The following is a 12,720-nucleotide window of genomic DNA, read 5'->3' on the forward strand; positions in this document are numbered from 1 at the left end:
CTGTCATTAAATCCCTCTCCCCACTCCGAATCTGCTGCTTTTAAATTGCTATGGAAAGCAGGGATTGTTAAACACATGCGCAGAAAAAAAGTACACGGGTTTTGAGTGAGGGTCTAAAAGGCTCTCCTGCAAGGGAGGTGGACTGGGCTTAAATATAGCATCTAATGTCTACAGCAACTGCAGAGGAGCCTCCGGGCCTCCATTTCAGCATTCCCACGTTCAGAAGAGCTGAGATTGTGGGACACTGACCTTTAACAAGCTGCTAGAATCTTTGTCTGTCTCCGTTGCCAAATAGGGAGTTTTGGGGTGGTGTGGGGGGTGGTGTCTGCTCTTCCCAGGGTCCCCAGTGCTGAGCACAGTGCCTGATGTATAAAGGACGTCCATAACTGGCTGTAGAGTGACTGAACACACTTTCAGTTGACTTGGTCGCCTTGCTTTTCATTTTTTTTTTTTTGCCTCTAGTAGACCTCTAGTAGGTCTCAGGCCCTGTGGCCACCAAACAGCCCTGCCAGGTAATGATGGGCCGTCCTAAGCCCATGTTCTTCAGTCCCATGAACCACTCTGTTCCCATTAGCTGCAGACAGGTGGCCATGAGGTAATTTTAAAATCCAATTTCCTCTTTTTATTAAGTTTCCTTTTGCCTTCTCACCTCCCCATGCAAGAAGGATATTTCCCTTTTACAGGCATTTCACAACCACAATAGCAATAAATCCTCACATCAGTAACGCAGTTCACAGTTGGGATGATGGTCATCCTCTGGTGACCTTGTTTAAGCCTCTCAACCATCCACTGAGGCACATAAGACAGAGGTCATCGCTTCCACTTTAGGAGTGAGGCAGCTGGGGACTGGAGTTCCACAGTGGCCTGTCTGAGGTCACACAGCTGGCAGAACTAAAACCAGAACCCAGGTCAGAATGCTCGAGAATTTAGAACAGACCACCAAGCAGAGAGAAGTGACAGGTCACGCTCATCCTTTGCTGGAGCCAAAGTGAACATTTTGCCAGAGGGCTATAAAGAGGCTTTGCATTTGCTGGACTCTGCCCTCTCATTGGTGGCAGGTCCAATCTCAAGAACACACAGCAACATGCTGCAAAGTTTGCACTGCATGTGGCATTTGGATGGCAAAGACACGGCTGTCTCCATCCGGTTGCGCCTGGACCCTGACCCTGACACAGGCAGCAAGGCCCTGCATCTCTGCTCTAAGCAGCCTCTCCCTCCACCATACGCCAGAGTCTTGATCCAGTGTGAAGACACTGAGCAGACTCTCCTTGGAATCTTCCATGCCTGCCAGAAGAGCTCCTTCGTAAGCATGTAAGATGGAAAATCCTGACCGGGAGGTCCATCTGAGGATCTGACACACGGAATAAATGCCAAACACAAAACTTCTGAAACTCAATGAATGAAGCTGCCAGCAAAGACTTTAAGAGAAAGGCCCCTTCAAAATGCCCAGCGTCTAAGAGGAAGAGGAAAGTGGGGATGAGAAGGTAAGACGATGTCCCGTGCTGTGGAAGGCAAGCAGCCTGGGGCTTTTGTTCAAGAGGGAGACAGCCACGCCGTCTGTTCCGAAATGGAAACCACACTGCTGGAAATGCCACTCGGAAAATAATCCCAGCACGGAGGGAAATCACAGCCACACCTTGGCTTAGGGTTTGGCTCAAATCAGAACAGGAGGTCTGTCTACATTTTGTACAAACAGGAGATGGCCAGGGCCCAGTGTGACGTCTTCCTGGGTCATTTTTATTGATTTATTTTTCCTATTGGATCAATAATCACTTACTGTGTGCCAGTTGTTTACAAGGCTTTGGGGATATGTGGGGATAAAATTCATCTTCTTCTCTAAATATTTATGTCTTCTAATTTGGAGCATTATTTTCCTTTTTCAAATGGGCCATTTCTGGACCTTAGATGGTAACATGTGAGGTATTATGAGTTTGAAGTAAAATGTATTAAATCAATTTGCTCTGTTTTTTCAATTTTTCTCTTGCTCCTCCTTAGATTTTCATATGAAAAACTCCTTGTAATCCTTAACTGAGACATAGGATGCTTAACACAATCTTGTAAAGTTTACCAGTTAGTAACCTTGCCAGCCCAACGGTGGTTCATTCCATCCTCAGAAACCTACATAAACAAAAAAATATTGCTGACATCTGTGGAGAGTTCACTGTATGTCAGGCATTATGCAAAGTGTTTTTGCTCATTTAATCTCTGCAACAACCCTATGAGACAGGTGTTATTATTATCCCCATGTTACAGATGAGAAAACTGAGATTCAGAAAGTGTCAACAAGCTCATATTCAGTTACTAAGCTGCAGACCAGTGGTCCAAGCCCAAGCAGACTGACTTTTGAGCGCTAAGTGCTAAACTCAAGAGACGTCCCTGAAACGGCAGCCAGTAGCTTCTGCCTCCTCCCTTCTATTTTGAGAGATCGGGCGGTTCCCACTTTGCTCCTGAGCCTTCACAAGGAAACATCCTTGTATGACTGTGTTTTCCAGCCACTGCTCTCTCCTCACTCCTGGCCTCTTCTCAGTTCCTTCATCTCTTCTAAAACAGGGCACCAGGAGCTGAGCAGGACACCCTGGGTGGGGCCTCTACAGCAGACGGCTGAGAGACCACCCACCCTGGTGTGGGTGTGTAGCCAGATGGCCACCTTGGCTTCCTGCCGGCTGTGCTCACACTGGTTACTCACGGTAACCTTGAGGTCACCTGATACTCCAAGTATCTTTTGCTCTACATGCACAGTACTCCTCAGCTGTGCCTCTACCACCTCAGACACAGGCAGCCCAGTTTGTTCTAATATAACCTTCTATTGTATGTTAGTCGCACAGTCGCGTCCAACTCTTTGTGACCCGATGGACTGTAGCCCACCAGCTTCCTCTGTCCATGGGATTCTCCAGGCAAGAATACTGGAGTGGATTGCCATTTCCTCCTCCAGGGGATCTTCCCGAACCAGGGATCGAACCCGGGTCTCCTGAGTTAGATTTAGCCTTCCTAGATTTAACCAAACATTCCAGCTTGGTAAGGTTCTTTGCACCCTGGATCTATCTTCCAACATAGTTCATAACTTCTAAAATTCCTATAAGCATATTTTTATAATCACATCCAAGTTACTGAAAAAAGGTCAAAGAAAACAGAGGCCTGTGGCCCATCACTAGAGACGAGACCTAGAATAACCTCATTCTAAGAGGAGGAACTTATTGGGTTGACAATGACTCATGTGACTAGGCTCTCACTCTGTTGACTTCTCTCTTGACCCTAGGGTGCAGGAGGGGGAGCCAGGGCATCAAAATAAAAAGACATAGTTCCCGTGTTAGAACTCTTACATGTGCTCAGGTTAGACTATCGTGTGGAGAAAAGAGGATCTGATTGGGAATCAGGTGAACGGGGATGGAGTCTTGGCTCTACCCTCGGACAAGCCCCTCCACCTCTCTGGACCTCTAGTTCCTCATCTATAAAACAAGGGTAACAATAGTAGCTTCACTTGGTTACTGAAAAGCTTAAATGATAAAAGGTTGAAAAATGTACTTTGTCATCTATCACACACCAGACAATGAAAAGGATTTGGTGGTAAATAGTGAAAGGTTGATGGTTTGTGCTAAGCCTGACACTCTGAGCCCGGCTTACAGGGCAGGAAGGGGTTTGAGGCGCCCCCGTCCCACCTTGGAATCCTGTGTCTCCCCCTGTGTGGTGCACACAGCGCTGCTCCATTAAACACAGCTGGGTTGAGGAGACTTAGAACTAGCTGGCAGCACAAAGGCAATGGTTAGACAGTGGGCTGCTGCTGCTGCTAAGTCGCTTCAGTCGTGTCCGGCTCTGTGCGACCCCAGAGACCGCAGCCCACCAGGCTCCCCTGTCCCTGGGATTCTCCAGGCAAGAACACTGGAGTGGGTTGCCATTTCCTTCTCCAATGCATGAAAGTGAATAGTGAAAGGGAAGTCGCTCAGTCGTGTCTGACTCCTAACGACCCCATGGACTGCAGCCCACCAGGCTCCTCCATCCATGGGATTTTCCAGGCAAGAGTACTGGAGTGGGGTGCCATTGCCTTCTCCAGACAGTGGGTTAGTGGATTAGTAAACCGAGGTTCCTGGTTTCTCCACAACTGAACTGTTCTGAGCCCAGGGGTTTTAGCTCCCCGAAAAGAGCAGTGAGAATAACACCTCTGCTTCCAACACGCCAGGCTCTGGTCCTGTTGAAATGGATCAGGACCCTATGGTCCTTGCCCACTCCATGTCCCCCGCCTGCCTTTTGTCTGTGGAAAACTTTGGTCAAAGAATAAGTTTAATTAGAGAAATGAGACCAAGCAGAATCAAAGGAAAACAGTCAAAGAAGACCATATAATAATAATGTACTTATGAAGCACAGTCAAGGACCTTTAGTTTCTTCTCAAGGGCTATAGATAATACTCTGAGCCATATCCTGTGAGTTGTCTTATAGATACTGTAACCCCAGGTGGAGAAGTTAACCACAGGATGACCAGACTGTATCCACGACATAATTCTAAGAAATGGCCTCAAAGAAATGGAAACAAACAGACCTTGGAACTGAAGATTAATTGTACCCAATCAACCAAGATAACACAGGTCAGACCTCTGATGACCAATTTGATGATGACTGTCAGAGCTGACTATGCTGTTTCTGAATGTAGCCCCCTCCATCTGTCTATAAAAGAGCTTCCCCACTGACTGTCAGTGGTGGGGAGCTGGCCTTTGGACAGACATCCACCCTCCTGCCGAGTTGCCGCCATCTGAAATAAAGCAAACTTTCCCTTCCACCAACCTGGTCTGTTTATTGGCTTTTGAGCAGCGAGCGGCCAGACCCCGCATCTTTCCATAACACTATGATGCTATTTAAGGATCAGGCAGTAAGAATGAATTCAAGAAGAAGCTTCATGAACCTCCCCAAAGACACAAAGGACACAACCAAAGTGTTACTTACACAACAGAACACTTTTGCTGCCATATTCTGGTCAAACTGGCCGAGGATGATCCGCACGTCATTGCCCTGTGGACAGAAGACACGGATATGGAGGTGAGCACGTGATCGGCACAGCCCAGGAGGTCACAGGCTACAGGTCGAAGCGAATGGCTCGGAAGGGCCTCAGCTTCCCTGCTGTCCTCCAGCAAGAGCAGGCAAACACTGGGGGACACTGACACAGCGCCTGCTTTCCAACCTCACTCTACACTTAGGGAAACTGAGGCCAGACGAGAGAAAGGAACTTCCAAGGTCCCCAGGGTAGTTGGCAGCAGAAACAAGTTCCCAGTCAACACCCCACCTCTCAGTATGCTAGGCTTTTCCACCTTCCAGGAGTCCACAGAGCTTCCCAATTAAGGCATTTAAGAGTCTCTTCAAGTTCTGAGCTTTGTTCAAATCTCAGCTCCACTCGGGTGGCATCAAGTGGCTCTTTTCCCCAACTTGGCCTCAATTTCCTCATCTGCAAGATGGGAATAACTTACTTACAGTGCTTACTTAGACAGCTAAATGAAATTATCCTTATAAAGTGCTTACCATAGTTCCTGACAAAGAGGAAACCCCCAGCTACAGTAAGTTTTTTATAACCTTCTCCCAACCCATGCTTCTCTTTTTATTTCAAAGGAAAATCTATATTCAAACGTTCTATAAATAGTTATTATCTTATTACCTCAATGGGGTTAATAGGTATATACTGTATCATAGGTCCTGTGCTGCATGCTAAGTCGCTTCAGTCGTGTCCGATTCTTTGCGACCCCATTGACTGTACAGCCCACCAGGTTCCTCTGTCCATGGGATTCTCCAGGCAAGAATACTGGAGTGAACTGCCATTTCATTTTCTAGGGGATCTTCTAGACCTAGGGATCGAATCTGCATTTCTAATGTCTCCTGCGTTGGCAGGTGGGTTCTTTCCTGCTAGTGCCACCTGGGAAGCCTCACCATAGGTCCTTTGACTCATTTATTCATTCAACAAAGATTTACTGAGTGTCTTCCTGAAGTTCTCTCCTGGGTCAGGGTAAGGGGTTCTTGGTTGCTTTCTAGGGGACGGGATCCAGGCTGGGCCCTGCCCCATGGAGAACAGGCAGAAAGAGGATATACAGGCAGTCTCCTGGAGACAGCCAGGCTTCAACCACACGCTTGCTCCCAATTGCAGTCCTACCCTCTGCACCGAGACTCAGCCCTGCAGGTGACGCTACCTTCCTGACATTTATCCCGTCCTTCCCAGCAGGCCGCAAGGCTCTTTGATGCATAAAGAAGAGAAACATCCCTTTAAAGATCAGTTTTTAGCATCTTTCAAAATTGGAAAGTGCTGACTGGGAGGCCATTTTACTCATCATGTACTTTAGCAAAATAAAAAAGGCTTGGATTCTAAAATCATCCTTCGTTTGCAAGCAAGAATGGAAAGACGAAAAAAAAAAAAAAAACTTGCTCTGAAAGGACTTTAAAAGATCTTTAACAGAGCCCAGTCGAAGGAAGGCAAGCCTTTGTCATCACCACGTCTGCAATGCTATAAAAAGTTCTAAGCTGCTTCCGTTCTGTGGCCTTGCTCCTGGGACACTTCAGGGTCTTTCTGCTTATTTGTTAAATTTTTTATAGAGTCTCTTGCTGCTAACTCTATTCACCTATCCATATCCATCCAACAAACATTTATGAAGCATCTACTTTGTGCCAAGCTCTGTGTTGCTAAACATGGTACAGTAGAAACAGCTTATTGGATTTGGGAGTCAGAGAGACCTTGGCTGACATCCCAGCTCCAGCACCTACCAGGTACATGACCCTGGGTTTTAATCTCCTGCAGCCTCGATTTTCTCATGTCTGAAACAGGCATAACACTCCTTAGCTGACCTGGTGGTTGTAGGATTCATGATTAATGAACCCTCTTCTGCCCCCTGTTGCTGGCTTCCATGATGCTCCCTCCTGCCTCCTGGTCATTCCTGCTCAGATTCTCAATCAGCCCCTCATCCTTCTGCTCACCCCTAATGCTGGTGTTCCATACAGTTCTCCCCCTCATCCCTCTCCCTGAGCAACCTCATTCATGACCCCAGCCACAACTCCCCTCTGAAAGCTGTGGACTCCCAAATCTCTCTCCTGAGCCGCCTTTTCTCTAGCTGTCCCTTGGATACCTCCACGTGGATTCTCCCAGGCACCTGAAGCTCAACGTGTCCCAAGTGAACTCACCATTATTCCCAAAATGCCTCTTTCCTCCTCCTGTACTGCCTATCTCTAGAATGGTATTGCCAACCTCCCACTCCCTAAGATCAGAAACTTGGGAGCCACCTGAGGTTCTCTCATCCTAGCCATAACCAGGGCCTGTTGGTTCTCTCTGCTCACTAGCTCCTGAATCACTCTGGTCTCTCCAGCCCCATTGCTCTGGGTTGAGCCACCATCACTCTCTACTTGGTGAACCACTACAGCCTCCCAGCTGGATCTCTCTGCCTTTAGTTCTGCCCCATCCATCCAGTCTCCACAGAGCAGACAAGGGAATCATTCCAAAATTCAAATCTGATTGTGTAAAATCTTTCCATGGATTAGACCTTGACAGATCAAACTCTGAGCTCCTTAGAACATCTCAGATTCTTTACCAACTCACTCCTGCTCTTTTCAATAATCACATTTCTTGCTATACCTCCACATCCCAGAGAATGAACCACCTTAAGTTCTCTTAGAATGTCTGCCATACATTCATCCATTCATTCACTCACTCATTCATCCACTTTCTCACTCATCCTCTCTTTCTTTATATAAGTTCACGCATCCAGAATGCCATTCCCTCCCACCCAACCCATTCTGCCTGGAGGGCTGCTGCTCTCCCTTCCTGCTCATGAGCTCCTACTTGGAGAAACCATCCCTGTCCCACCAGGCTTGGGCCACTTTCTCCTCTGTGAAGTTCTCTCCTGGGACCCAAGGGATCACGGATCTACTTAACTCCTTCCTAGAGATGCAAAAGGCTTTCCCAAATCCAGCACAGCACCCCAAAGCCAGCACTCTCACCTTGGATTCTAAAATCATCCTGACCATTAGAGGGCCCTGGAGAAAGAGCCTATCCAGGGCTAGGTTGCACTTGATGCAGGAAGATATTCACACCCACTCTGATTCTAGTGGTGCGTAAAGGGCAAGGTGCTGCAAAATCTAGGGGAAAAGAGGACAAGCCAGCAATTGGTGCAGGTGGAGCCTGGATCAAGGGTTGGGCGAGGACAATGGGAAATGTGACTAGAGTGATACTTGGGAGGGGTGCCTTGAGAAGAATAAAGAGTTGAAGGTGTTCTCAAAATGGGATATGTGTACTCCCAGGGCAGAGGAGTTCTCCTGAGAGTGTAAAAACTGCAGATATACCTGGTTGTTCTTTCTGGAGTAGCAGTTTGTTGGAAGACTCAGGGGTGAAGGGGAAGATTCAGGGGTGAAGGGAAAGATTTTGGATTGGGGGACTCTTAAAAATTTTAACGCACCCACACTATCACAAAAGTTCCAGAATCACACTTTTCAATGTTGTATAACTTATATGGTTTCCTTAAAATCCCAAGAAAGGAAAGAGCTTTGCTGGCAGAGGACCCGCTTCTGGCCATGCCCACCCATCTCCCTGCCAGGGGTATAAAGGCACTCTTCTCTATAGGTGAAAGGGCTTCGGGGGCAGTTGGAGGATTGATTGCCAGAGGGTAGGGGAGGACAGCCATGACCATGTCTGAGGATGAGCATGCACAACAGTGCTGTGACATTAGAGACCCTGGAGGTGGCAGAGGGCAGGGTCTCAGAAGTCTCCACCATGGACTTTTGCTTGGCCCTGCAGGGGGCTGTCTGGCGTGAACATAGATGTCCTGAGATCAGACAAATGACAGCTTCTTCTTAGAGGGCTAGATCTACGGTCATGGATGGTAGCGGAGGCCACACTCACAGGCGAGTGCACATGTGGAAGGGAGCAGCCATTGGGTGGGAGGCCCCAGAAGGCGTACTCAGTCCAATCCTTGGGTGGATTTCCTTTCCTTTTTCTTGGCTCCTCTCATCTGTTGTCTAGAAAGAAGCCCTTTGTCTCTGGGGCCCTTAAAGGGAGCTAAAATCTCACACAAAAATAACACTTAAGAAGCATGACTCAATTCAAAGGACTAGTGTATAACCCTCACAAATGACAGCTCCTGAACTCTTTCTAGCTATTGCCTTAGGAGGTAGGTGCTATTATTATGCCCACGCTGGACAGTCTCATGTGCAAACTGAGCCCCAGAGCCTTAAGTGCACAGCCTAGGCACAGCATATGCTGGAGGTCCTATGGCACCCTCTCCTCGGGGCTGGAGCACCAACCCAGTTGCAGTGAGGGTGGGCTGCCACCAGGTCTCTCCCTTTCCTGGAGAACTTCCCTCAGCCAAGGGGAGCTTCCAGGCCCTGGAAGGTCATGTTGCACCTCACCCTCCGTAGCAGCCAGTGACTGACTCACACGGTAGGAAACTCCAGCCCCCTTGTTGAAAGGGGACCAGCTCTGTGGTGCAGATTGTGTGCCAGAGAGCCAGCAGGGCTGGGTTAAACCAGTCACCAGCCATACATTCTGACCTAGCTCCCCTCTTGCCCTACCCCACTTCTTTCCCCTTCTCCTGAGCACACTCTTGATAAATCTCTTTCACAAAGGTCTCAGACTCTGTTTTTAGGGAGTTCAACCTAAGACATCAGGTCACAGGGATAAGAAGTGGTGGCTTTGGCCTCGACCCAAGGTGAGTTTGGCCCCAGAGCCCAAGCATTTGACCACTAATTCCTATATATTCCCTCCTGAGCTGAGAAGGCCAACCCCCCAGGGCCTGGGCTGCTGGGGCTCCACACCCAGTCTGCTGCAATGACAAAAGTACCCTGGATTTTGAAGTGGAAGGACTTGAGGGGAAAATGCAATCCTGAGACATTAAAATAGCTGATGTGCATGTAAAAGAGCAGGAAAGCAGTAAGCCACCCATCTTGCTTCCCTGTGATAGCAGTGTGTGGTTTCTGCTAGAAGGTGACGGTTGATCCTGACACTGACCTGTGAGTTATCTGATGTCTCCTGACACCTGAGCATCTGTCTAAGCCCATGTTTAATAGCTTCCTGGCTTTCTACAGCTTACTCTACCCACTAGGTAGCTGAAAAATCAAAAGATACCATCTTCAATGTTGTAGAAAGGGGTGCCGTGCAATGAGCACAAGATGGCTGAGCTATTAGAGGCCAGCCGTGATGTGGGCTGGGAGGCGGCCTGGCCTGAGACAGTGGGCACACTGGTGAAAGGGTCAGAAGCCCAGGCCTGCTCCTGCCCCCTCACTTTGGTCTCGAGACCTTGGGGTAAGCCTGAGAGGGTTTGCCTAGATGCTTTCCAAAGTTCCCCCTGGCTCTGACAGACTGATTCCACACCCAGAATGAGTATTCTCTTTCATTTAGCTAAAATTAGTTTTTCTTAGACTATTTTTCCTTCCCCAAAAGCAGAGAATCAGAAGCCATATTCTCTTAAGGATGGGAGTGAAAGAGGGAACAGCCCTAGCAGCCCTGGTGAAGCATGGTACTTCTTTAAAGTTTATCATTTTATCTTGAAAATTCATGTATATTTAGCATTCTGATAACATATCTATGTTCATCTGAAGATAAAAATAATGCTTTTCTTCCCATGTCTCTGAGAAAAGCCGGCCTGCTGGGAAGATGCACCACATTTATTCTGTAGCTTCAAGTCCCCTTGGGGTACTTGTATGAACCTCAAGTTCAGGCAGTCAGGCTGGGCTTCTGGCCCGTGGGGTAAGGAGTAATTCCCACTAGGACTTTCCCATGGAGCAAAGTGGGGAACAGTCCTCCTCAAGACCTGTCTTTGTGGCCTTCCTGTAATAGCTTCCCAAAGATGTCCATGTTCAAATCCCTGAAAGCTGGGGACATGCTATGACACGGCAAGGGGGAGTTAATGTTGCAGATGGAATTAAGGTTGCCAGTCATCTGATTTATAAAACAGGGAGATTTCCCTGGAGTCTGAATCCTGAATGATGGGTTGGTGGCTGCTCCTGAAATTGATAGGGACAACGTAAAGGGACAAAGTAGGCAATTAAACAGTTAATCCCACTAAAGGATCATAAATAAAGAAAAAAGTATGGGAGATCTTGTAAGTGACTGATCCATCAAGAGAGCAGTCTTGCTTAACAATGAATGCAACAGAATCATGAGAAGTGCCCCCAAACAACAAAACAGTGGTGGCATAAGACCCACATCCTGCCCAGTGAGGTAGGTAAGTTAATGACTTCTAGGACATGATCCTCTGTACACATTAAAAACAAAAATATAGGGAAAAGATGGTCTTAAACCGAAACCTGAGATGATTTACCATATTTTAGTATATTTTACCACCTTCCTGCTCATTTTCATAGCTCCACGACAGTCCTAGTTCGACTATGCAGGGACAAGAAAACTCCCCTACCCAACGTGGAGAAAGAACTGATGGTGGAAGCTTGACGTCTACTCAAGTACAAGGAAGAAGGTGGCCTTCTCCACCTCCTCACTTTCCCTTTGATTATAAAACCAGAGCCCAGTAAGTTCTCAGTGCCACACTCCCTTGCCTGCCCAGCTGTGTCTCTCACAGCACCCTATACTAAAAACTCTTCCCTTACCTGTCACTCTGTCTCTGATTGAATTCTTTCTGCACCAAGACAGAAGAACCCTATGCTGTACTATGTCCTGGAATGCGTTCTGTGGCTTCAAAATGAACACAGGGTACATCTGGAGCCTGGTGTTCTCCCCAACACCATCCTGTGCTTCAGCATGGGCACCACGGAAATATTCAGGGCCCTGTGAGGGGTGGCCTCCTAGCCCAGCCTGGTGACCATTTACATTAAACATTCCTGATCAAAACAGGTCCATCCAGAGTGAGCTTAAAGGTCTGGGGTCTTCAACTCACAGAGATGGTTTTATTTCCTGACTTTCTTTTAGACAAACTTTGATACATATCTGCTAAATCAGCCTGATTAATCCCATTATTCAGTTCCTCTACGTTCTTGCTTATTTTTGAATGGCTGATCTGTCCAAGATTGAGAGAAACATGTTGTGGCTCCCAATACTACCGTGTTTGTGTCACTTCTTCTTGGTATTTTAACAGGCCATTCTTTATATATTTCAGTGAGATGTACTTTAGAGCAATACTGGTCCATGAGTATGCTATTCTCAGGGTGAACTGTACCTTTATCTATAGAAAACCACTTAATCCTGGTCAATGCCTGTACCTTGAATACTCTGTATTCTAATGTGAACACCGGATCCTTGCTTCAGTTTGGTTTGCTTGATATACATTTGCTTGACCTTTTACCTTTGACCTTTCTGTGTCACTGTGTTGTAAATATAACTATAGCTAGTTCTTTAAAACACAACCTGAAAGTCTTTGCCTCTTCATAGGGAGTTTGACCTATTTGAATTTCTGGTTAGAATGATTATATTTGATTCTCAGTATTAGTTTATGTTTTCTGGTTTTCATGTTTGCTTTGTTTTTTGATATGTGGACTAGATTTTCTTTGCTTTTATCTTCTGTGTTTCAAGAGCTTTGGGTTCTGCTTATGTTATAGTATTAACATATTTGCTATTAAGTTATTCAAAGCCTTTTAAACTTATATTTTTCTAATTATGAAAATCATAAGCAAAATAGTCTCTTTTGAGCCCCACTTCTAATTAAGATCAGGACTTTTTTTTTACTCACATTTTGGCCTCTGTTAATGGAATTTGGGTTTTTATATCTCAACTACTGTTGAGATATCTCAACTACTGTTATTACAGTATTTATTTGCATT

General features: G+C 46.7%; 1 protein-coding gene across 1 annotated transcript in view; it reads right to left on the reverse strand.

The window, feature by feature from the left end:
* Positions 1-12,720, reverse strand: part of GABBR2 (gamma-aminobutyric acid type B receptor subunit 2) — a 369,323-nt gene that overhangs the window by 165,229 nt on the left and 191,374 nt on the right. The window contains exon 5 of the mRNA XM_024996226.1: positions 4,933-4,998. Coding sequence (XP_024851994.1) covers positions 4,933-4,998 — 66 coding nt within the window. The remainder of the gene's footprint in view (positions 1-4,932; positions 4,999-12,720) is intronic.

Source organism: Bos taurus, chromosome 8, assembly GCF_002263795.3.
Source record: "Bos taurus isolate L1 Dominette 01449 registration number 42190680 breed Hereford chromosome 8, ARS-UCD2.0, whole genome shotgun sequence".
Taxonomy (NCBI): Eukaryota; Metazoa; Chordata; class Mammalia; order Artiodactyla; family Bovidae; genus Bos; species Bos taurus.